We start from the raw sequence: 23,498 nt of genomic DNA on the forward strand, positions 1-23,498 counted from the left end.
AAAGGACTTTCTATGAACTGATTTCTATGAAATGGTAAATGCCATTCATCCTACAAATTTCCATTAAACAGTTAAGTTCAACTTTTTTCTTAGTAATAGTATTCCATGAAATCGGTTTTCTATAAAACCAAGCACAACAATTCACTGACACATAAACACAGTTAGGAAAAAAGATTGTCTACACGGGGGAGGCACATTATGCTACATTTGGTAATCATTTATTTATAGGCAAATAAAAAGTTTTGCAATACAGATACAAAAGAAAAACCACAATATGGTCAACTTTCCCTTACTAAAACCAAGTTTACTGCTTAAAAGCTTGATCGATTTAGATGAGTAAAAATTGAATGTCATATTCTAGTCCATCAATTCTAAAAGTCAATTGCATTTTATAAATGGGTTTCTTCAAGTAGTTGATAAAAAACTTTGCAGAACATTCGGGTTAGGCCATAACTTTAGCAATGTACATTGGATGCTTCTGCCAAGCCTTTCATAAAATTGCCCCAACAATTTACTATATCCACTTCACAGATTCACTTGTATTTTAATGTTTGATTTTAATTTATGTGAATTAATTACTTATAATAATAGGTGGAAGCCTTTTATTATCACATATATCCTGTGATTAGTTTTTCTCATTAAAGGAACTTTTGTACTTCAGAATATGACTTCAATAAGAACTGTTTCATTGTTAGCTTGTAATAATATATTACAAGTGAGTAGTGGTGTCACTGAACCATTTTTCCTGCACACCACTGTGTGTGAGGGCCCCTCTCGTGCCCCTCCATGATCTCAGCTAAAGGAGATGGATTCTTGTAAGCAGTGGTAAATTCTCCTCCCGGCACCTGCCTTATCACCCCCTGCTATCTCTTAACAGTTGTGGAAGCTGTGGTCCTTATCAGGCAATCCTCTTTCCATTTTCCAATTCCTTGTGACATTGTGTTTATGTTCACAGCTTTATAATCTCCTACAGCTGCTATTGGAAGCCTATTCACGACTCATGAAACACGTTCTTTGAGCAAAAAGGTCCTCCTAGTGAGGACGCTTTCAGTTTGTCCTGGTGGAGCATGAGCTGTGCACACAGTCATCATTATCCTATTTCTGAAAAGGACAAAATAAAACTACTATTCCCAGAATGTAATTGCCCCTTTATACAGCCACAAAACCACATAGTGACTCGATTCATGTGTGTAAATAAATTTACTGCTTAAAAGCTTGATCGATTGTGTGTAATGTACAGTTAGGTACACATTATTCCATAAATACTATAAGCTAGTGAAAGGTACAAAAACTGTAGGGTGAGTGTTACATAAAAAGAATAAGAGGTGGGGGCATGGCCAGGAGAGCCAGGATGATGATTGCACTTCACAACCACCTACCAAATACACCACCAGCCTCCTTTCCCAGCCAAATCGGTCAACACCAATAACATACGTCCCCGACAAGAGGCCCTGGGGAGAGTCTATCAACGTACCAAGGGGGCATCCAAGGCGCTGTTTGAGTCTAGGTCAGAGGCTCTGCCTGCTATATTCTGTAGGGCAGTACCAATGTAAAAACAGCTGAAGTAATTAAAGGAGAGAGTGCTGCAGCTGAGAAAGAGCACATCCTGACAGTGGGGGACTCCTGACCCTATGGATTTTGCCTACACCAAAGCCGTAGTATCTGCAGTCATAAGGTGGGTGATAAACCGAGGCCACACTATTCGGTAGCCTCACGTCTCCTATAAAGTGGGACTGCAACCCTGTGGGAGGCATTCGATTTGCCAGGGCCCACTTCAGCCTGGGAAACATTTAGCATAACTTAACATCAGAGGATGGGCCTTTCCCTCCCACATAGAGAGACACGTCCAATCAGGCGCCAGCTGGTTCTGCTGACCCACCCTCCTCAAAGATCTCCTGAGTTGGCAAGCGGGTTGCCGATGGAGCACCAGCAAGCTGGATCTAATCCCACCCTTCACCCCTGGCCACACCTGAAATTCCTGTGCCAACCGCACTAGACCCACATGGCTGGGGCACCAAATGCATTCTCCAGTGGCCCTTATGTCCCCTGAACATAGCAAGATGGGGGACTTCTGTGATAGCCTATGCTGGACCCAAAAAAGAAGGATGCAGTGGAGGCCACAAATCCTGGGAAGAAAGGCCTTCCCTCCCCCAACAAAGAGTATGCATGGGTAGGCTGCCAGATGCTCGTGCTGACCCTCCCTGTCAAATACCCTCCGGTGGTAAGTATGCCAGTAGCAGGACACCAGTACATCAGATCCTCTGCAAGAAAACTCAGTGACACAGAGGCCACAGCCCTACAGATCTCTGGGGTGAGGCTCATTAGACAGCCCCTAAGTCTGTCGCTCTTGGCTGGGCCATGGGGATGTTGGTTGAGTCCTGGACTTACCACACGTCGGAAGGTACCATCGACCAGTCCCCAGAAACACGTGTAGTCCTTGTTCAACCTAGCCTCCACCCCTGCAACCTGTAACAGTATCGAGTGGGACATGCATCATGGAGAAAGACAAGGGTATGGGTACCCAATCTAAAATGGACAGATACGCGATTCTTTCCTCTGGTGTGACTGGATCCCCAAGAGCACCTCTTTCCCGCAGTTCCCCTTGGAAAATGGAGATCTCGCTACCATCCTGCCGGCCATTTGGTCCTCCCAGGAAAGGGTGGAATCCACAATAAGATGGAGATTAAGGACTCTGAATCATTTCTGGAATCCTGGCTCATGTCCTGGATGCTCCCAGATCATCTGTCTCCTTGGCTGCATAAAACAATCTGCAGTGGTGAAGCACATTCAAACGATTTTAAACATTGACCCTAATATTACAAGAGACACCGCTAATGGGCATTGCCTGTCCTTTCCTATGTAGATTGGCCATGGCAGAGTCTACCACTCTTGTTTGGTGAGGGTGGCTATTCTTCTCCATTAATCCTTTCCTATGAGAGTGATTAACTGCATTAATGACAACCTAGGCCGCTTTGTGGGGATATATGATGCCTCATAGACCACTACAACCTCCTCAGAATATACGTGCTGCCCTACCTGGCCTCAGCTGCCCTCCATGACAGTTCTCCTTGCGAACCCAATGGGTCGGACTATCATTGAAGGGGACTTTAATGCCCCCAGACCATGACAGGCATGCGTAATGACCCGCCCAAATATTCATGAAGCCAGCAACCAATTCAATTGAAGACCTGGGTAGACGCACTAGGGTTTTATGATATTTAAAGGATTAGACACCCAGTACAGGCAGGCTATACCCATACGTCAGCCGCCCATTCTCGCATTGATATTGATCTACTCTTACTCCCTGCAGAAAACTATCTACAGGTTCTAGACACCAACATTCTCTGACGTTGCATATCTGGCCACTCACTCTTCAGTATTGCCTACCATACTCAGGCTCCATACCTCTATGACACCTAAATGGGCACAGACTTATAATTTATTTATTTATTTATTAAGCTTATAGAGCGCGACAGCTACCCAAAAAGGTTTCCCGGCGCTAAGAAACAGTGAGCTAGGAAGCTAAAAAATTACTATCATGCAAAATCAAGGGGAATTATTGATCAAACAACCAGGTCTTAATGGCTCTGCGAAAGCGGGCATAGATTGGTTCTGCGGACTTCCTGGCTACAGAGATTACTGCTTACTTTGACACTTAACAGAATTCTGTGTATTCTCCCACCATACTCCGGGAAGCGGGTAAGACCACCATATGAGAACTGATGAAATCCTGTTAGATGTTGCGAAGGTGCCAAAAGTCAAGCGATCACAGAGCTGGAAAACCAAATCCTCCAAATGGAGAGTCGTGCCATGACTGAGGACTCAGATATGTTTAATTGGAAACTAGCACATATAAGAGACTCATTATGACAATTGACCCAGTAGGAAGCCTGCCAGTGCAGGAGGGCAAAAACACAGAGTGTATACGAATATGGCAGCAAAAATGGGAAACTACTCTTCTGGATGGCCACCAGGGACTAGCGTCCTGGGTGGTTCCCATAATGCAAGAGACCCAATGTAGACTGGTCTGCACTTCAATGGAAATAGTGCACACTTTTGCATCCTATTAACAAGGCTTATATGACCACCATCTCGGTCCCCCCAGAGGAACTACATGCCCCATTGGTGGCAGGCATACCCACCCTCATTACTAGGACGTTGAGAGCAGCTCTAGAGCCGCTTTCACTGATGATTATTTAGAGGTAATACTAGCACAAAATACTGCAAAGATCATGGGACCAGACGGATTCCCTTCCAAATATTATCAGACGTATCGAGATATGCTGGACCCACATATCTTGGAGGAATATCAAGAGATACTGGGGTCTTCCCTGAAAAGTTGGACTCTTTGATTATCGTGGTCAACCCGAAATCTAACAATCCTAAATCCAAATGGAAGCCTTCTTCCCCATCTCCCTGGTAAATATAGTACTCAAAATCTTTGTAAAGCTCCTTGCCATCAGACTTAATTATTTTCTGGACACACTCATTCACCCTGACAATTGCAGCTTGATGCTGCCAGAGCACAGTACCTGACACTGCATTATATGGACACATCTGGCACTCATCTGTGCCTGGGAAGCCCATGTGCCCTGCTGCTCTTGACTTCGTAAAGGCCTTTTATTCGCTAGGCTTGACCTTTTAAGACAAGGTCCTTGACGGCATGGGCTTTGGCTTTTGCTTCTGCTCATTTGTGTAGCTCCATTTTGTCCGGCTGGGACTGGGGAGGGGTTTGAAGATAGGATTGCCCTATACACCAATGATGTCCTGCTCTATTTAACAAACCCCACCAATAGGGACCCTGTTGAATGTGAAGGCCAACCCTTTAAGTACAAGCATCAGGACTCCAACTCAATAAAACGAAATTCCTCCTTACCCCATAGACAATTCCTGGATGGAAAATTTATCGATCCAAAGACACCAATTTAAATACTTGGGGTTTATAGTGGTTCTTGAAACTAAACCTCACACGGGCCTGAATCTCAGTCCTTTAGCCACCAACATGAAAACAGACCTCTTATGTTGGGTTTCTTTTCACTCAATATACTAAAATGTATCGCCCTATTTGAAATAATGATCCTCTATCATTTCCTCTAGTCCCTTCAAAACTTCCCTTTAAAAATCCCAACCGCTAATTCATGAAACTGACTGTCGGTATGCGTTCCAACCTTTGGGCTCCCTGCATGTTCATGGCCAAATGCCGATTCTCGACATGTGACCAATGAATGGGGATGGCAGTCATATAACTATACCACCTAGTCAACCACCTACTAGTGATCAATGACTGGATGCAGAGGTGCTGGAAAGACACATTATACCACTCGGAACTCTCCATACTGGGTCTGGGTAAGGTGATGGAACTGCTATATGGGTACCTGATTCCCCAAACCCTCCCTGACATGCCACAACTTTTTTTTCTTACCTGGAGAACAACATTACACTCCACAGAATGATCGAATAGACTGGCCCTCCAGACTGCCCTATGGCAGGAGTGCCTCATCCAGCAAGCCTTACACTTGGAGGGGTTCACCAAATGGGACAGTATCAGGATATTTACTCTTGGGACATATGGGGAAAGTGGGGTCTAAGCTCCTTTCAGGAATTACAAAGTTCAACCTCTCAAAAACCCAGTTACATAAAGACGTCTAGCTCTGACACGCACAGAATGCAAAACAGAGTTGATGGACCGACTTGAGCATGGCCCACTAAACCAATCTCCTGAAGGGGGCTCCTGAAAAGAAGGGGGTTTTCCGATTATATACGGAACCTTATTACTCAATGTTCCCAACCTTCTGAGGTAAACGTCCTTAGATGAATGTGGCAATATTTGGTAAGCCCTATTGAAGACATAGATTGGTACAATGTCTGCATGCCCCTCCATGAATTATGGATCTTCTACCAGCTCCAGATGATCCAAATTAAATACATTCACATCACATTCCTCATGCTGCAACGCTTAAGGCTAGTGGGGTAGTGGGTCAGACACCAACCTCAGCCTGCTTCCTCTACAGCAAAACTGGGACACATTTTGATCACATGACTTGGCTATGTGGATCCTTATTACTCGTTCTTGGAGAAGGGTGAGCAATACCATGTCCTGAGTCCTAGAATATCATACTACCATTACATCAAAGAGTGCTTTACTAAGAGTCCTGGGTGACCTGAGTGTCACCAGAGAAAACAAAAAGATGATGGGCATAGCCACTTTAGTGGCAAAAAGAGATTTAGCTTGATTATAGAAGTATCCACATCCATCTACACTAGATAGTGGCACAAAGGGTTGGGCTGGTGCACCCAGCAAGAGACCCCCATCTATGCAGTAAGGATATGTCCACAAAAACACACCAAGATCAGGACTACATTGTGAACATACTGTGGATTGCACCTAGAAATGCTGATTCTTGATGCCTAACACTGATGTTTGTAAAAGGAATGTGGTACATGGCTCGGGTAGCTGGCCTCTTGCCTGTTTTTTAACTTATTGGTTCTGATTGTACTAAAAACCCCAAAAAATTGATTATCCAAAAAAGGTATGAGAGGTGATGTGTCAAGGCAAATGGCAGTGTTGCGAGGAATGGGGATGAGGAGTGATTTATTGCCTGAAAATATAGGTGCAGTTAAAGAGCCTGTAGATTGAGTGTTGGGCTTGGTAATGCAGTATCTGGTAATGTTTTTTCTGAAATGAGAGTGGAATGCAGAGAGGGAGGGAACTGTACTGACAGCAAAATAGTACTGCAGTACCTGAAACACAATTTTACAATTCTTGCTTTTAAGGTCTATGCTGTACACTTGCTTAATTGTGAGTTGGATTTACTGCTCTTCCATTGTGCATGAAATCCCCACTGTGAATTACAATATATCTGTTGTTTATTGTAAAGTACTCTAAAAACATAATTCTGCGATGGTACTTTACTTGCTAGTTACAAATTAGTTTCAAAGTAACTAAATGCTATAATTAATTTTAGGTAATGGTTTAATACTTATTTCTGACCAAAGAAATGCTACACATTTCTCTCATCTAAATGGGTAGGCTGAACTTTTTATTGGTTAAATAAACAAGCAAAATGCGCATTGCTGTAAAGTATCAAAGTATACAAAGTCATCTGTACGTCACATATTTTACAGACTTCTGAATGACCCACCACACATTTTGGAGGGAGCTGCCCACATTCATTGTGTGAGGTGTGCTAAAGTTACTCTACAAAGAAAATTGTTCATTTATGACAATCAGAGGACAGATAGACAGACAGACTTTGATTTCAATCATCTACAATTTTCAATCAGACCCTAAGTATGACTTAGGGTCTGATTTAGTGTTTGGTGGATGCTTTACTGTGTTACAAATGTGACTGATATCCCATTCACCTTAATTAAAATGCACTGGATATAACCGACTTGTAATAAGGTGGGCGGTGAAGGAGAAACCAATCCACCAAATATTAGGTCCCTAGTATATGTTTCTCCTTTTCTCCGAGTGCCTTTAATTCGAAGGATCTCAGAAGTAAAACGTTGTTGTTCTGTTGCTACCCAAGCCAATGATCCAAGAATATTTAGCCAGCATAATATTCCTAAATTTGGGTCAGCCATTACCTTTCTCTCTATATACTGTGGCAGAACACATTATCTTATTGTTTTGATCTTCGGTGGAGACCAGGATGTCTGGTCAAGCGACTGGTGGCCCCCATCCCTTGGAGTTTGTCCACGGCCCACGAAATCTGCTCGGAACCTGGGCGTGATGATTGACACCTCGCTTGCTATGGCTCTGCAGGTAAATAGAACGGTCTCAACTTGCTGGGGCATTATTAGGACCTTGAGGAAAATTACCCACTATCTTTCCTTGAATGGCCGTAAACAGACCGTGGTGGCCTTAGTTACATCCCAGTTAGACTACTGAAATGCACTCTACTCGGGCATCAACATAGGCCTGGTACAGCGCTTGCAGACTGTTCAAAACGGGGCAGCTAGGTTTATCCTTGATGTCCCCAGTCACTCTTCTGTCACTTAAGCTAGGAAGAGTTTGCACTGGCTCCCGATTCAGGCCAGGATCTCTTTTAAGATCCTGTGCCTCATCTACGGGGCACTATTTGGAGAAAGTTCTGAAGGTATACGTTCTCTGCTGGTTCCATACACTCCCAGCAGAAACCTACGCTCCTCCAGCAAGAATATCCTGACTGTTCCTCGGGTTCGTAGAGTCAGGTGGGGAGGAAGGGCCTTCTCTGTTCTGGCCCCTAAGTTGTGGAAAACCCTCCCCCCGGAATTAAAAGCACAACCCTCTATCGGACCCTTCAGGAAGGCATTAAAAACCTGGCTTTTTGCAGGGGCGTATCTGTAAGCTGGCTCTTGGCTCCCATATCATGTTTTCATTTCCGTTAGGCGCCTTGATGCCCATGGGCTAAGTCTGCGCAATATAAGACTGCCTTCATTCAATCATTTGTTTACTTTATATATTTATAATCTAGACTCCACTTTGTGTATAGGCTGTAAAGATATCCATCGAGTGGGGGAGCGGGTAATCCCAGCACTTTTATATGCAGATGATGCTGTTCTATTAGCGGGCACAGCGATTGTGCTCCAGTCTCCTAAGTTCCTTTGCAGATTTTATGAGCTCACTGGATTGAGGTGTTCATTTGGCTAAATGTCACACTATGATTATGGGCCCAGACCGCAAAAATTAAAAACGCATTATTGTAAAGGAAACAAAATATCTAGGGTGACTACTTTTCCATACTTAGGGGTCTTGTTTGATGAAAAGGCAAAATGCGCACTGCAAAAGAAAGCAAAAAGAAATGCTTTAGTAACATCAACAGTGGTGGTTCTTGAATTTGCACACAGGTTTGGGGCTAAGCCGGTTCAAGCCATGTTAAATATATATAGAGCAAAATGTATTGCTATTGCTAATTATGGAGCTGCTATAAGGGGCTATGAGGAGGCTGAGGACCTCCAAGTAGTGGAGTATACATTCCTTAGAAAATTGTTATCAGAATCTCCTGGTTATGTTATGTGAAGAAGTTAACATTGAAATTAGGTCATCCATAGCTTTTTGATTCACCAAATAAGCTATCAGAGAAGGATCTATCTTGGGTCAAGAAACACTTCTTATGCATGATACAAGCTGAAAGAGATATCAGAGAGTTGATGAAACCTACGGTACGAGCCAATTCACTCCTGAAAACAAACCCAGCAATAGAACCTTATTTAAATGAAGTAACAAAGCCCTACTGCCGCTTTCTTTTAATAAGGTTTAGATTTATTTATTTGCATTTTTTACTGGCAGAACCACAGGGTGGCGAAAGGTGGAAGATTTCTGTCCCTGCTCCTGTGATATTTTCTCCACCCATGACCCTTTGCACTTTACCATTTATTTCGACTACTATCTGCATATCTGTAAACATTTTTCGTACCGATTTTTAAAGAGTAAGGGTTTTGTGCAGGTAAGGCCTGCCTTTTTAGTTGCAGCGGTTAGAGAAAGGCAAAAATGAAGCCTCAAGATATGAAATATTTTTAACTTTTTTATAATTACCAGGGGATGAATGCTTAATTGATGCCCTGGTTGTATAAGATTTACTTTGAAAGGAATTGGTACAATAATTTTTTTCTATGTTATAAGGATGAGGGTGTTTTCATTCACATATTATAGGGTGTTTTGGAATATTTGAAATGAACTTTCTCTTTGTGCTTTTGTTGTTTTTAAATTTCGATTTTTGTAGTGTCCTTTTATAGTTATAATTAACAAATAAAGGGGCACATGCATCAAGCTAAGTAATTGCGATTCCTTAATAGTGATTATTAAGAAATCACTATTAAGGAATCGCAATTGCCTATGCATGTGGGTTTCACCCAAAAATGTGTTATTCCTAAATATTTCCTAATAGCGAACCGCAAATTGCAAGTCTTTATTAGGGAATGCTTTACCATTCATTCCTATGGGCCTAAAGGCTTACAGGAATGAAGGGGAAACCATTCGCAATTTGCGATCACCAAATAGGTAATCACAAATTGCGAACGAAATTTCAAGGGTGATGGGGGCCACAAGGCCACCCTGATGCACCCCCCAAATTGGCATGTGTGCAAATGTGGCCGTCACACGTGCCCTAAGGGCATGTGTGTGCGCCACATGGCACTTAGAAAAATTCAGTTTTCTAAGGAATTGTAAATTACCATCAATTTGAAGTTGATGGTAATTTGCGATTCCTTAATGCAAAGTCACATTCTGAGAATGCCTCTTGCACTGCATTTAGGGAATCGCACATTATGATTTCCTAACTGCATGTGCAAAATGAGTAATCACAATCTTTGCGATAACCTATTTTGTGAATGGCTTTGGGCTTGATGCATTCCAAAAGGTTAATTACTGGTCACAAAGGGGACGATTAGTCGAATCGGCCTGTTTGCCATTGTTAATTAGCTTAATGCATGTGCCACTAAGTGATAATGATCGACATTATCTTAGGTCAGTACCTACATCAATTGGTACACTACTTTAAAATTAGATTCATATTACCTCACTTTTCTGGCTGTCCTCTACAATCTCAGTGTCAAACATATTGTATTAACAAATACCTGCCACATAGGTGGTAGATTAGTGTTTCCTATTCTAAGAATGCAGACCTACAATGGCCAACTTCTGCTGCAGGTCCAAAATGTCACTTTTGTATTGATTGTGAGATCATGACCACATATTGTACTTTTGATTTCTCTTTCAGTGTGTCCAAGCACACTGTGGCAACTATGGGTATCAACACCCACCTCATCCAGGCTGGAATTGAGTTTCATGCCAAGGTTCGTGCAAATGCTCCAATGAAATTCACAGCCAAGATTGACATGAAAGCCAAAAATATCAAGTTTGAGACAGCACCATGCCAGCAGGAGAATGAACTCCTAATAACCAGGTATTCCATTTGTGTATTATTTAAAATATGTACATATTATTAACATGGATTTCTTGAAAATGAACAATTTTTGTTTCCTCATCATTAAAAGTTATTTTGTAATTATATTTCCTGAGAAATTGATTTGACTGCATTCTATAACTAATGGATTCATGGGCCACGTATACGACTGTCAGGGTTTGTGACTCGCACAGAGCAATTTTTAGCAACTCGCAATATGTGAGCCACAAAACCTGATGTACAAAAGTGTCTCAGACACTGTTTGGGAATCCCAAATGGGTCACAAGGGACCTGCCTCATTAATATTCACCAGGCAGGTCGCAATTTGTTATCCATTGGGAATGGCCGACACTCAGAGGGATGGTGGCCTGCTGGGGTCAGCATACCATCATGTCTGTGAATGCTTGTTAAATAAAGCAGTTTTTTTATGCAGCCCATTTTACTTAAAGGAAAATGGGATGCATTTCAGAAATGTAAATTCAAAGATTTCTTTTCATCTTTTTAGAGTGCAGTATGCTGTGGATTCACTGCCTGCTCTGAAAAAATATTGGCGCCCCAATTCATAAAGGGAAAGTGCCTAGGGGCCCCCTTCCCGTTTGTGAATAGCATTCCACCAATCTGAAATGGGCCATTTGCGACCGGTAAAATGCATAATACATCTGGCTCTTAATGTTTTCTTTGGTATTGTGATATGTTAAAGTAAGGGTTATTTATTTTCAAAGTTGCTGCAGCTTCGCCTAGCAAGATTGCAGAGGTCAGACATAACTTAAACAATTCTCTAACAAGAGGGCATTTACGTAGTGTTATTAAAGAACAGATTCCAGTCATTTAGTCCTCAATGTTATCTCTTTGGATACATAGGTCACAATCCTGTCAATAACCACAGCCAACATTAGGCTACCTTTATGAACTGGAAACCCCTTATGACACAAACTTATAAGAACATTGTGTTTCATTGCCCATCTGGTAAATGATCAAAGTTCTGGGCATCCCTTTTTAGTAAGAAAAAAAAGAACTGACATACAGTAAAAACATCTTTGGGACTGAATGGTTTAACCAGTTGCTGTGGCTCATGAAATGCTCCCTTAGTTTTAAAGATAAATGAAAAAACACCACCCAGCTACAATTTCATTGTTTGACGGTATGGGCATGAAGTCTTGGCTTCAATGGGAATGCATGAGGCCAATTGTACTAGATGTGAATGATCTTAACTGAAAATGCAGAATCATAAGCAGACAACCATTCTCCCTACGGAAAGGTACAGAGAGGTGGTGTAGTATTCAAATATAGCCTTTCACTCTATTACCCTTATCCTCCCACAACAAATACTCCAGCAAACACTCCACAGTATTTATTGTGTTTTTACATACCAAACATCCCCCTTTACCGTTATACTTATGCGTATATATGTCAAGAATAAAAGTTTCTTTGCTACAGAAAACCACGTATCTGAGTTTATTGAAATAGAGAAAGAAATATACAGAGTTACAATAAGTATAGTGCACTGGAGTATTGGGTTTTGTAGGAAGTGTCATCCATTTTGTTTTCCCCGCACACCCACTCCCCAGAAAATGGACCTGATTGGCTTTTTCTTAGCAGCTGTACAACTAAAACTAAAATGACACGGTCAGGTTAGACCTTGATAACTAAACACTACAGTGAGCCATTAATCACATATATTGTCAGCTGAGTTTCAGAGCACTGCACGGAGCGGGCCATGGATAATAAACCCTAGCTTACCTCCCTTCTGGCTGGAACTTACATATTAGACTCAACTTTACCCTAACAAGTACTGTGTCTAATTGATGAGGTATTTATAAAATATATGCCACTTGTCGCTCCCAAAATACATTTGAAAAGCTACTATATATGCAAATACAAGGCAGTATCTAGTATACAAGAAGCAAACTGTAGTGATGAGATGGTATGTGGCAATGTCCTTCACCATGAGTGTGTTGAAAGGCCATAAGGATTTTATTAGCAAACCATGAAACAGATGTAAGAGCTATGAGATAAGCCTTAAAATATTTGCAACCATCACCAATTCACAGACAGCTTAAATAGCTACCATTTAAGGCTCAGATAAAGTTGCTACTCTAGATGTATCAAGCCAGGCAGAGCCACGCAAGGTGGCCTTAAGTGGCGTGATAAATCTGTCTTAGTAGTTGCATCGCCTTTGCACCATCTTGTGTGGCACAAGGGTGACGCAAGTCAATAATAAATCTGTCCCTAAATGCATAATGTAAACCTCACCTCTGAAACTTCTTGTACAGCCCCAGTCCATCTGACAGATTCACAGTATTTCAATTGTGTCCCCAGAGCTCAGGTGTTTGCTGTTACAAGAAATGTAGAAGACCTGGATACAGCCAAGAGAACCCCATTACTGACACAAGGAGCTTTGCCAAACATTCTTAAGAAACATTTTGAGACAACAGGAAAATCATCAGCAGAGGCTGCCAGCATGATGGTAATGTGACATTTTGTATTTCAAATTGAAAAGAGAATCAATTGGTCATTTCAGTAAAGATAATTTAATTCTGTTTATAGTTCAAATGTTGGTTGATGTAAAAGAATAATACATAAGTAAGGTTTCAAACTTAGTGCTAACTTTGAATCAAATACGTACATGTCAGATCAGGGCAAAGCAGAATAATGTGTGACCAGAAGTGAAACTTACTCAGAAATGAATATGGCTAAAATGCCAAACTTCACCTAATTCAATAAATGGGTTGGATTTTAAAACAAATCCAAGTCAAAGAATAACAGGAAAATTGGTTGCAAAAGTGGTATTGTATTCCTTTTGACTTCATGATCATAAAATAGGGTCTACTTCTTAAGGAGTTCTATTTTCCTACCTGTGACGGAGAGCAACAGATAAACACAGAAGCACAAAAGACAGACTCAATGATCACTAGCTAGCTATATGTACATGAAGACAGACAAACAGAGAGAGAAAGTAATTAACCATTATTTCCTACATAGTCACACAATGCACAGACCTAGCAAGATAATCACAATATGCACTACATATACAAACACTAAAAACACATTTATAAATAATCATTTTTCTATGTTTAAATCAGGAAGTATCGTCTGAACTTTTGTCCAAGAGGTACACCTACTCCGCAGAAGATAGAGATCACCACTCTGCTGCCAGAAGTACTAATGCATATCAGTCTTGTGCGAAGGCTAAAACCTTTGGCTTCCAAGTCTGCCTCGAGTACAAATCACAAAATGCTGCCTTCCTCAGAAATTCACCTCTGTACAAATTAATTGGAGAGAATGAAGCCAAGCTTATCATAAAACCAGGTACCTCTTTACAACATTTGAACAATTTCTTTTTAGTGTTCAAGTGCAGACTGTTGAACATAATTCATATCTGAAGACATATTAAAGGTTGTATGAAATAATGTAATTACCCTGGTTGGTTACAGCTCATACAGATGCAGCTATCCAGAAACTGATGCTAGAGGTCCAGGCAGGACCAAAAGCAGCATCAAAAATAATCACCATGGTAACTGTGGAGGAGAACGAAGGTGAAGAGCTTGAAGACTCTATGGTTCAAATGAAGCTGAAGAAGATTCTAGGAATTGAGGAAGAATATACGGTAGCTGGCATAATATTATACTAGCCAACTAAAGTAGTTGTTAGTAGTTGTAGTAGTAGTGTTAAATGCTTTTCTAAAAATATTAATTTCACTATCACTATAACTATTTTGATAAAAGTGTTGCCAATATCGACCAAATATGTTTGCATACTTCTTTATTTTAAATTTGTATTAATGTATAGTGTGTTTATCTGTTACACACCTTATTTATTAATCAGAAGAACATAATTTGAAATGACAGTGCATGGTGCATTGTGCAAAATGACTTTGGTCACACCAAACGCCTTTTGACCTTATGTAACTGTGCAAGAGAGTGTTATTAGACTAAAAAAAACTGATGCTATTTGGCAAAGCAACTACAAGATCTTGTATTCCTATTCTTATTCTGTTTGCAGGTTAGAAATGGAAGCTTGCCTAAAAAAGACAAGAAACATCAGAGGAAAAACAAACATTCTAAGGAGCATGCTCCAAATGTTGCTGAGGTTGCAAAGGCTGGAAAGAAGAACAGTTTATCAAGTTCATCTAGTTCCTCTTCTACCTCCTCTTCCTCCTCCTCCTCCTCCTCATCATCATCATCATCATCACCATCATCCAGCAGCCCCTCAAGAAGCATTCAGCAAAAAGATAGCAGAAATGCTAGAAAGAACAAAGGTCAAAGTAGCAGCAGTAGCAGTAGCAGCAGCAGCAGCAGCAGCAGCAGTAAGAGCAGAAACAAAAAGAGACAAAACAGCAGAAGCAGCAGCAGTAGCAGCAGCAGCAACAGAAGAAAAAGTCTCAGGCGCCATCAAACTTCTCACCATGGAAGCCAACAACAGCATCAACATAATCGCAGGAATCAATGGAGCATTAGCAGTGCAAGCAGCAGCAGCAGCAGCAGCAGTAGCAACGAGTCCCACAGGAAACGGGTAATGTACTGATTTCATTGTGAATGAAATACTTTTAAAAAGATATATTAAAGTAGTAATTTTCAAGGATGAGTCTATTTATCTGCAGCTGAGCTGACTTCATGTGCAGTCCCTGTGGGGTTGACTTCAAATAAACACCAAATCTAGTTCACCTAACAGGATACAGCAGAGCACAAAGACTGCACTGTATCATCATTCTTCATACAGTTACGTCATTTTGATTCCTAGGCATTCTACACGTGTTAATTAGAGGTGTGTATTGTGATGCTGTGTTCCTAGCTCTCAGCTCAGCCCACTATGTTCCAAACAGACCCCAACAATCATATCAAAACCCTTGGGCAGAGTATTTTGTCTTACATTGCATTCTCAGCCATTGTTCACCAGTTAATGCTACTGCTCCAATAATGGGTGTAGGGTGACTACACTATTTCTGTACACTTGCTTTAGTTACTACAGACACACTTTTCTGATTAAAGATTTTTTTATACCTAGTGACATCATTAATTTCCCATATGACCTAAAATATAGTAGGTGTTTATGGGTCCAGATGAAATCTGAATGCTGCTTTCAGTTTCATACTCACCCTTTTCCAATATGTCTCTATGATTGGGCAACTCAATAGCATGTGCATGAAGGCGCCTCCTGACCAGCATCCTCTCAATTGATGAGCAGTGGTTGACCTGCAATTCTTTCTTTTTACCTGAAGCCTCATGTAGTGTACCCAGTGGAGAATCTTCAATTCAATTATTCGAAAATGTGACCTCAGTAATACTTTGCTTGGGTACATCAATGCCTCCTTCCAAGAGCTCTCATTAGTGTTGCCTATGTACTTTCCCTCCTCTTCTTCATGTTCTTTAGATCCATCTGTGTGTTCACCTTCAGGGGGGGCATGTGTGTGATTTTACCTCCTTTCCATCCTGCTTTTAAACAGTCTGTATGTGCTCAGCAGTGAATCCAGCTGATTACATTGCTGATAATGTATACTGACTCGAAGAAGGTTTTTAATTATACAATAGTAATGCCACACACAAACCACATTTTTTACAGCAATAAGGTAGCAATAATGCGCAAAAAGAAATCACTGTATTGTGAGAACATATTTAAAAGTCATCATTATTTTTTAAGTCAGGGACCCTCCGTTAGAATGTAGGTACAATTGCCCAATACCAAATACTGTACGCTGTCGCAAAAGGTGTGTAAACACAGTGCATAATTGGATGCAACAATATATATGAAATCATGATAAAGACTCCCCCTTTAAGCCTTTTAGATGAACTAGAAACTCATTCAATAGAGGCTGTCCAGTTAAAATGAATGAATACGGACTGTCACTCATTCGACTTGATCCCTTCTTCACCTCTAATATAGAAGATCATGGCAACCTATCTGAAGAATAAAAGCATGGATGTGCACCATTTAGGTTTAAGCTGGCAGTAAAGTTGAGCAAGTATTTCATTTCATGTGAAATATGTTTGGTAATGTGAAATTAGTGGTATTTCAAGTGATGATCAAGTACATTTTAATGTAATTCATAAAGTTTCAGTCGAACTACAATGCAACTAAACGATGTAAATGTAAATGTAAATGTAAATGTATAGGCATTTATATAGCGCACTACTTACCCGGAGGGTCCAAGGCGCTTCGACCGCTGCGAAACCCTTCCTGGCTTCCCTGAGAGATGGTCCCTTAATGGGTATCTCCAGGGTGAGACCAGGCATCCCCGGCGGTCTGGTGGGGCCGTTAGTGAAGATGAGGCAAGCTAATGCCCAGAGTTGCCCAGAGTTGCCGAGTGTGATCGCTGATCAGAGTGGGCACTGAGGCAAGAGAATTATCGAGTCCGCTGACCCTGGTCCAGAAACCTGCCGCGCCGGGAATCAAACCCTGGTCCCGGGCCGTCCTCTGCTCTCGGGTCTGCCGCCTCTAACTGGCGAGCCACACTACTTCACTACAAGTACAGGAGACAAGTTACAATTTATATAGGTGAGACATAATAGGGCTTGTTGGAATAAGGTGAAGATGGGGATGGGGAACAAAGTAAATAGGTTTATGAAGCTAATAGTAGAATGAACAGTAAGCATGAGAGATGGGAACTAATGGAGTTGGGGCACCTTAGATTAAATTGCAATGGTGATAGTGAAGTGATGGTGCGCATCTTGGAAAGATGAATCTGCAGCTCCTTCCAGGACTGGAGCAGTGACCTACTGGATTTTATTTGGGATATTGTTCCAACCTTTGGATGCAGAATAAGTGTAGGCTTTTCATCCCTTCTCTTTCTTCTTGCAATTCCTCATTTGCAGCTTGGAGACTTTTCCGCTGCATGTTTTTTTTGTTTTGCTAGAGGTTCTGTTCTTGGATGCAGATGTATGGAAGGATATTGGCAATTACAGTCTTGTAAATGATGCAGGTAATGTTAAACATGATGCATCAGGCTTGATAATCACTTGTTTGAGCTACATTCATTGAATGTTTAGAGAAAGGGCTAGCACTTGTTCCCACTAAACATGTAGTTTCTCATTTCTTTCTCCTGCAGACGAACCCTGACATTTATGACCTACGTTTCACCCCAGCATACAGAAGCTCTGTAAGTTGTATTCAACATAATTTGGAGTTAATATTTATGATATATCATTCTTGTTTGATTTTGTCGAATTATGTGTAATGAACAATGATATTTCTGTAATGTTAGCACCATGTTTGATATGTCATCAAAAAACTGAATGTTGGGTTTTCCAGTTTTCATGTGGGAATCAAAGCCATTTCTCTAAGTTGAGCACTAAGGGTCAGATGTATGCAGGTTTTTTGATGTAACGAATCAGGCTGTTTGCGACCACAAAAATCCTTTTAACATGTACCAAACCCTATTTTGCGATTGGGTAAACCTGTTAACGAATTTCAAATTGGGTTCGAGATTTGGTATAGGGAAGGGGCGTGTTAAAGGCTCCCTTCCGAATAGCGACACTCAGTATTGTGTGTGAATATTTTGTAATGGAAATGCTGTTGCAAAACATTTGGGACCCCTTCCCCTTTGTGAATGTATGCAAAAACGTTTTTTAGAGCAGCAGTGGTCCCAAGGTTAAAGAAAACTTGTAATTTCTGTTTTTGAAACGCAACCGATTTTTTTAAAGGAAAATGGACTGCACTTAAAAAAACATGTTACTTCATTTAATAAAAGCAAACACAGATATGGTGGTCTGCTGGCCCCATCAGGCCACCATCCTAGTGTTTTAGCGATTCCCAATGGGTTGCACAATGCGACCAACCTCATGAATATTAATGAGGTAAGTCAATTTGTGACCCACATTTATTCCTGCAGTACCTCAATCCAAACCATCATTAGCAGGAGGACAGAAAAATAACTAAAATTGTGTTTAACAGAAACGCCAAAATACATGGCTATCACACTCAATTGTGAGGATTTAGTTAGTCCTAAAATCTCTAAGTAGCAGTCAGGCCTGCAAATATATTTTAATGTTTTTTTTTAAGTTATTGATATAACTCTTATGTATGTAAACTGCAGTTAAACTGTGCATATTCATAATCTACTTTGTAATAATCCAGAATCCTAAGAAGAGATCCTCAGGACACAGAGCTTCCTCCCAGTCCAGCTCCAGCTCTTCAAGCAGCAGCAGTAGCAGCGCCTCCAATGCCAGAAGATCTCAGAGGGTAGGTGCCGCATGAATATAGATCAGTATCACATTATTCCCCCCATGTCGGTCATCTTGGGAGGGCTCCTTTTCAGATTCTGTAAATTACCAAATTACGTTAAGCCAACACTGAGGAAGTGGAGATAGAACACTCACTTCCTTCTGTAAGGGATGGGTCTCAGTATCAGGACTCTGGGTGTCATCCAAAAAATTACAATCTGTATTTCTGGGGTGGCCACATTTCTAGAAGCAAACACGTTTTATAATTATAAATACCTACAACTCTAAAACACACTACTTTGAAACAGGTTTTCTTTGCAGTGACCCTGCAATTATGAACATTTTACTATTCTACCTCTGATAAACACCTGCTTTCAAACATTGTAATGATTTGTTCAAAAGGGTTTTGACGAAAATGAACTTTCAAGAAGTTGAATTGCTTCCTGCCATGGTCAAACTACCTTGTGTGACACGAAAACCGATCTGTTGTTTGGTTGCCATATTGTAATGTAAAGCTTTATTCGAGTTATATACTCATAAAAGCACAACATGCATATAAAAACATCACACTTGGTAAAAACATTTCATCCAGTACATATTAAAACGGTTGTGCAGCTTAATCGTTGTAAAAAGAAAAATACATACAGGCTAAAAACATTGATCAAGAAGCATTAAGAGAAAGAGCTCTCCGCCTAACGGACCAAGCCCAGCCCAAGTACTTAGCTGTTCCCATGACAATAGGCTCCTCAGAAGTAGTACAAATAATTCTCTGAGCCTCAACTGCACTAGATGTCCCAAGATTCTTGCAGACAGGGGTTAACCATACCCTTCTTGGGGAGGCATAAGCATTACAAGCAAATAGAAAGTGTCCTACACTTTCGTTGATTGCGCCGCACGCTGGGCAGCACAGGTTATTCAAACTCTTCCATCTGCCTGTTAAATATCTCAACGGGAGGGAACCAGATCTTAATTGAAAGAACAACTTCCTGTCCATAGGGACAGTTATATTGTCCCAATATTGTTCTATTACAGGACACATTTTACTTTCCAGAAAACGACCACCCATTGAGTCCGATTTAACCCCCCTCCAAAGCCTGCCGTCTATCCACTCCCAGTACAACGTTTTAAGTGTATCTTTACTTGGGAATACTTCCCCCGATGGATTGTCCCAAAGATTGGAAAGACCTAGTTCACCTAGCATTACCCTTAGGTTTTTCAACCATGATATTTTATGGAAGGTATCAATTTTGATTATTGCCAGGAAACCTTCCGCATAATGCCTAATTTCAGGGGTGGACCAAAGTCGTCTCCAGTATAAAATGGGACGTAATCTGGCTCGGTCACTAACCGATCTTCTCCCCAAGTCAAGACTAGGAGGGATTAATGGGGTACTCTGGGGCAGTCCCGTAATTCCCCTAATAAACCTGTTCTCTGCTATCTGTAGGGAAGTGAATTTGTCAAAACCCCACAGTTCCGCCCCATATAGGGCCGACCCTATTGCCTTAGCATCATATACAGCGAGGACAGGTTTTATGGGTTTTGTTTTAGATCTTTTGTGCTCCACACGTAAGGCCCCCGATATTTGCTGATGTTTCAAAACCGCCTTTTCTATGTGGTGGGACCAACCATAATTGTTTGCAATTTGTACCCCCAAGTAAGTGAACTCCCTTACCACCTCAAGCCCGATATTATTCATGTGTATCCTAGGGCGAGGTTTACATCCTCGGGAGAAGGCCATCAACTTAGTCTTGCCTATGTTTACTTCCAGGCCATGCTCCTGACAAAAGTCATCAAAAATATTCAGGGCTCGCTGTAACCCGGCTGGGGTCTTGGACATTATTAACGTGTCGTCAGCGAACATCAGGATTGGAACCCTGATGCCCGCTAACGAAGGTGCATCCACACTAGCGTCCAGCATCCTACCAACTATCCCATTGATATATAATGTAAAGAGCAAGGGTGCCATTGCACAACCTTGGCGAACCCCTCGCTCCACAGGAAAGTCGATGGAGGATTGACCATTTGTCCCCCACTGTACTTTGGCAAAATTGCTTTCGTGCAACCTCATAATTAAAGTGAGCAATTCTGCTGCAATGCCTATCTTGCTTAAAACTGCCCAGAGCTTGCCCCTTGGGACTAGGTCGAAGGCAGCCCGCAAGTCGACAAAAGCGACATACAGGCTGCCCCCGCCAAGAAGTACCGTCCCCCACCGCAGCATTGTAAAGCGAAACACCTGGTCGATGGTACTAGTGGCCCTCCGGAAGCCTGCCTGAAAGGGGGAAAGGGAATCATTTTCATCCACCCAATCCATAAGCTTGTTTACCACCATCTTCCCAATTACTTTTTGGATAGTGGCAATCAAACTTATGGGCCTATAATTGGCTGGAAGGGATCGATCTCCTTTTTTGTGGACAGGTATAATAATAGCTCCCTTCCACTGTTCTGGGACTAGCGCACCTTTTGCGATTGCATTCCCTAATAAGAACACATACCTGACCCACCTATTTTTATCGTTCTTAAAAACATCCAAGGGTATCCCATCTAATCCCGGGGCCCTGCCCCCTTGTACGGAACTGATTACAAGTTCGACTTCCTTGGCAGTAAACAAATTATCTTTGGCAAATACAACCGAGATTGCATCCCCACCAACCCAGTCTTTTGTCTCAGCATATTGGGGCCTGAAATAGTTCACCCAGGCGGATTCTGCGACGTTGTTGTCTGGTTTTTTTGGGGTACCACCTCTGCCCCACTTCACTATCTTCCAAAAGAGCCTGGAATCCTTTGTTCCAGAGGCCTCCTTTAATTCCTCCCAATACTTCTCATCCCATGCTTTTTTGGCCAAGGAGATGCTAGTATTATATTGCTTTCTAGCTGCTATAATTGCTGCCCTATCCCTGCTTCTAATAGCGTTACCCAGGGTTAATCTGGCTACCCTACACTGTTGGTTAAACCACCCAGCTGGTTTGGTGGATACTGTATGGTTTCCCTTACATGCTCTCATAAAATGGGGTTTTAAGAGGGAGAAAAGGTTATTGTGTATTTCAGTAATTGCCCCAGATCCTGGGAGTGTGGGGCTAGCTAATTCCATGGAAACAATTGCTTTATCCACTTCAGACCCAATAAAATCCATGGATGCTACATTCGCCATCACAGAAGGCCATTTCAATCTACGCATGTTATTTGCCATGTCTGGGAGCAACCCATCACTTACATGTAAATTTGACTGTGTGGGCTTCCACCAGGTGTGGGTCACGCAAAGGGGGTTGTGATCACTTTCTATCCTGCCCTTGACTTCCATGTCACAAACCCCCTGCCAGAGATTAAGACTACATATAACGTAGTCTATCCTACTTCTGTTATGACCATTATCATATGTACACACACCTTCCTTATCTCCCTTTGTTCTTCCATTAAGGGCTCTCATCCCATGTTCTAAACACATAGCATTTAAAAGAAGAATATCCTTCGTCCAACGTTTGACAGGGGCCAGATTCAGATAAGGAACACCCCATAGATTGTCCTCTTCCTGCCCCAATGAGTTTTCAGTATTGTCTAGAGGTTCAAAGGTCCTATTTAGATCCCCAGCTATTACTATTCTGTTCCCAAGGGACTTTGATTGCAGAAAATTAGATAAAGCCTCTAAAGTGGGGGAACTCCCAATATTGGAGCCTCTGGCATAGACATTGTATAAATCTATCACACCCCACTTTACCGAGGAAATTCTCAACATTTGAATGTCTCTACAACCCAGGTCCCACATTTTCACAGTAATTTCAAAACTCTGCCTAATCCAAACAGTGAGGCCTCCCTTGGGTCTACCCCTAGCACCTCTACTTGCCGGAATCGAAAAATTCAGATAACCTGGAAGATAAATAGGATCGCAGGCCCATGTCTCCTGTAAAAAACACAGTTCAAACCCATTGATGAAGTCAATCCATGATTGTAACATCAGCTTGCTCCCCAACCCTGCAATATTCCAAGATACAAAACTTCCTAAAGCAGGTCTGTCACTACATATTATATTTACAATGGGCAATCTAGGGGGATTCAATTGACTTCCATCCTGTTCTCCCGAATTTTGATCAATACCCACAATATTTTGTTCTAATGGCACATCACCACCCATGTTTTGCATTAACTTCCCGGTAGTTTCCTCCTCAGATGCAGCATTTTCATCATCTTTAGTTTCCTTCAACACAACATCAGTACTCAATGCAGGGATTTCAGGGTTCCAACATGGCTTCCAGTATGAAAGGCCTTTCCTTGTGTTCCAATAGTCAGACTTTGGTCAATATCCCCAATTCAAACATTGAATACCTTCCAAATTGTTATAATTTAAGCCATTGTTTTGCGTTTGCCAATGCTGTAAGGTGGAGGATGGAGGAACAACCCTTACCATCGGGGGATTATTGAAACTATTTAGGTTCATGGGACCTCCTATTGTGGCACATAT

At 41.6% G+C, this 23,498-nt stretch overlaps 1 protein-coding gene across 1 annotated transcript in view; it reads left to right on the forward strand.

Moving 5' to 3' along the window:
- LOC147747531 (vitellogenin-A2-like) overlaps nt 1-23,498 on the forward strand; it is a 63,429-nt gene that overhangs the window by 23,446 nt on the left and 16,485 nt on the right. The window contains exons 19-25 of the mRNA XM_086954018.1: nt 10,704-10,889; nt 13,209-13,356; nt 13,973-14,198; nt 14,324-14,496; nt 14,892-15,401; nt 17,932-17,982; nt 18,960-19,064. Coding sequence (XP_086810144.1) covers nt 10,704-10,889; nt 13,209-13,356; nt 13,973-14,198; nt 14,324-14,496; nt 14,892-15,401; nt 17,932-17,982; nt 18,960-19,064 — 1,399 coding nt within the window. The remainder of the gene's footprint in view (nt 1-10,703; nt 10,890-13,208; nt 13,357-13,972; nt 14,199-14,323; nt 14,497-14,891; nt 15,402-17,931; nt 17,983-18,959; nt 19,065-23,498) is intronic.

The sequence above is a fragment of the Lissotriton vulgaris genome, chromosome 1_1 (genome assembly GCF_964263255.1).
Source record: "Lissotriton vulgaris chromosome 1_1, aLisVul1.2, whole genome shotgun sequence".
Lineage (NCBI taxonomy): Eukaryota > Metazoa > Chordata > Amphibia > Caudata > Salamandridae > Lissotriton > Lissotriton vulgaris.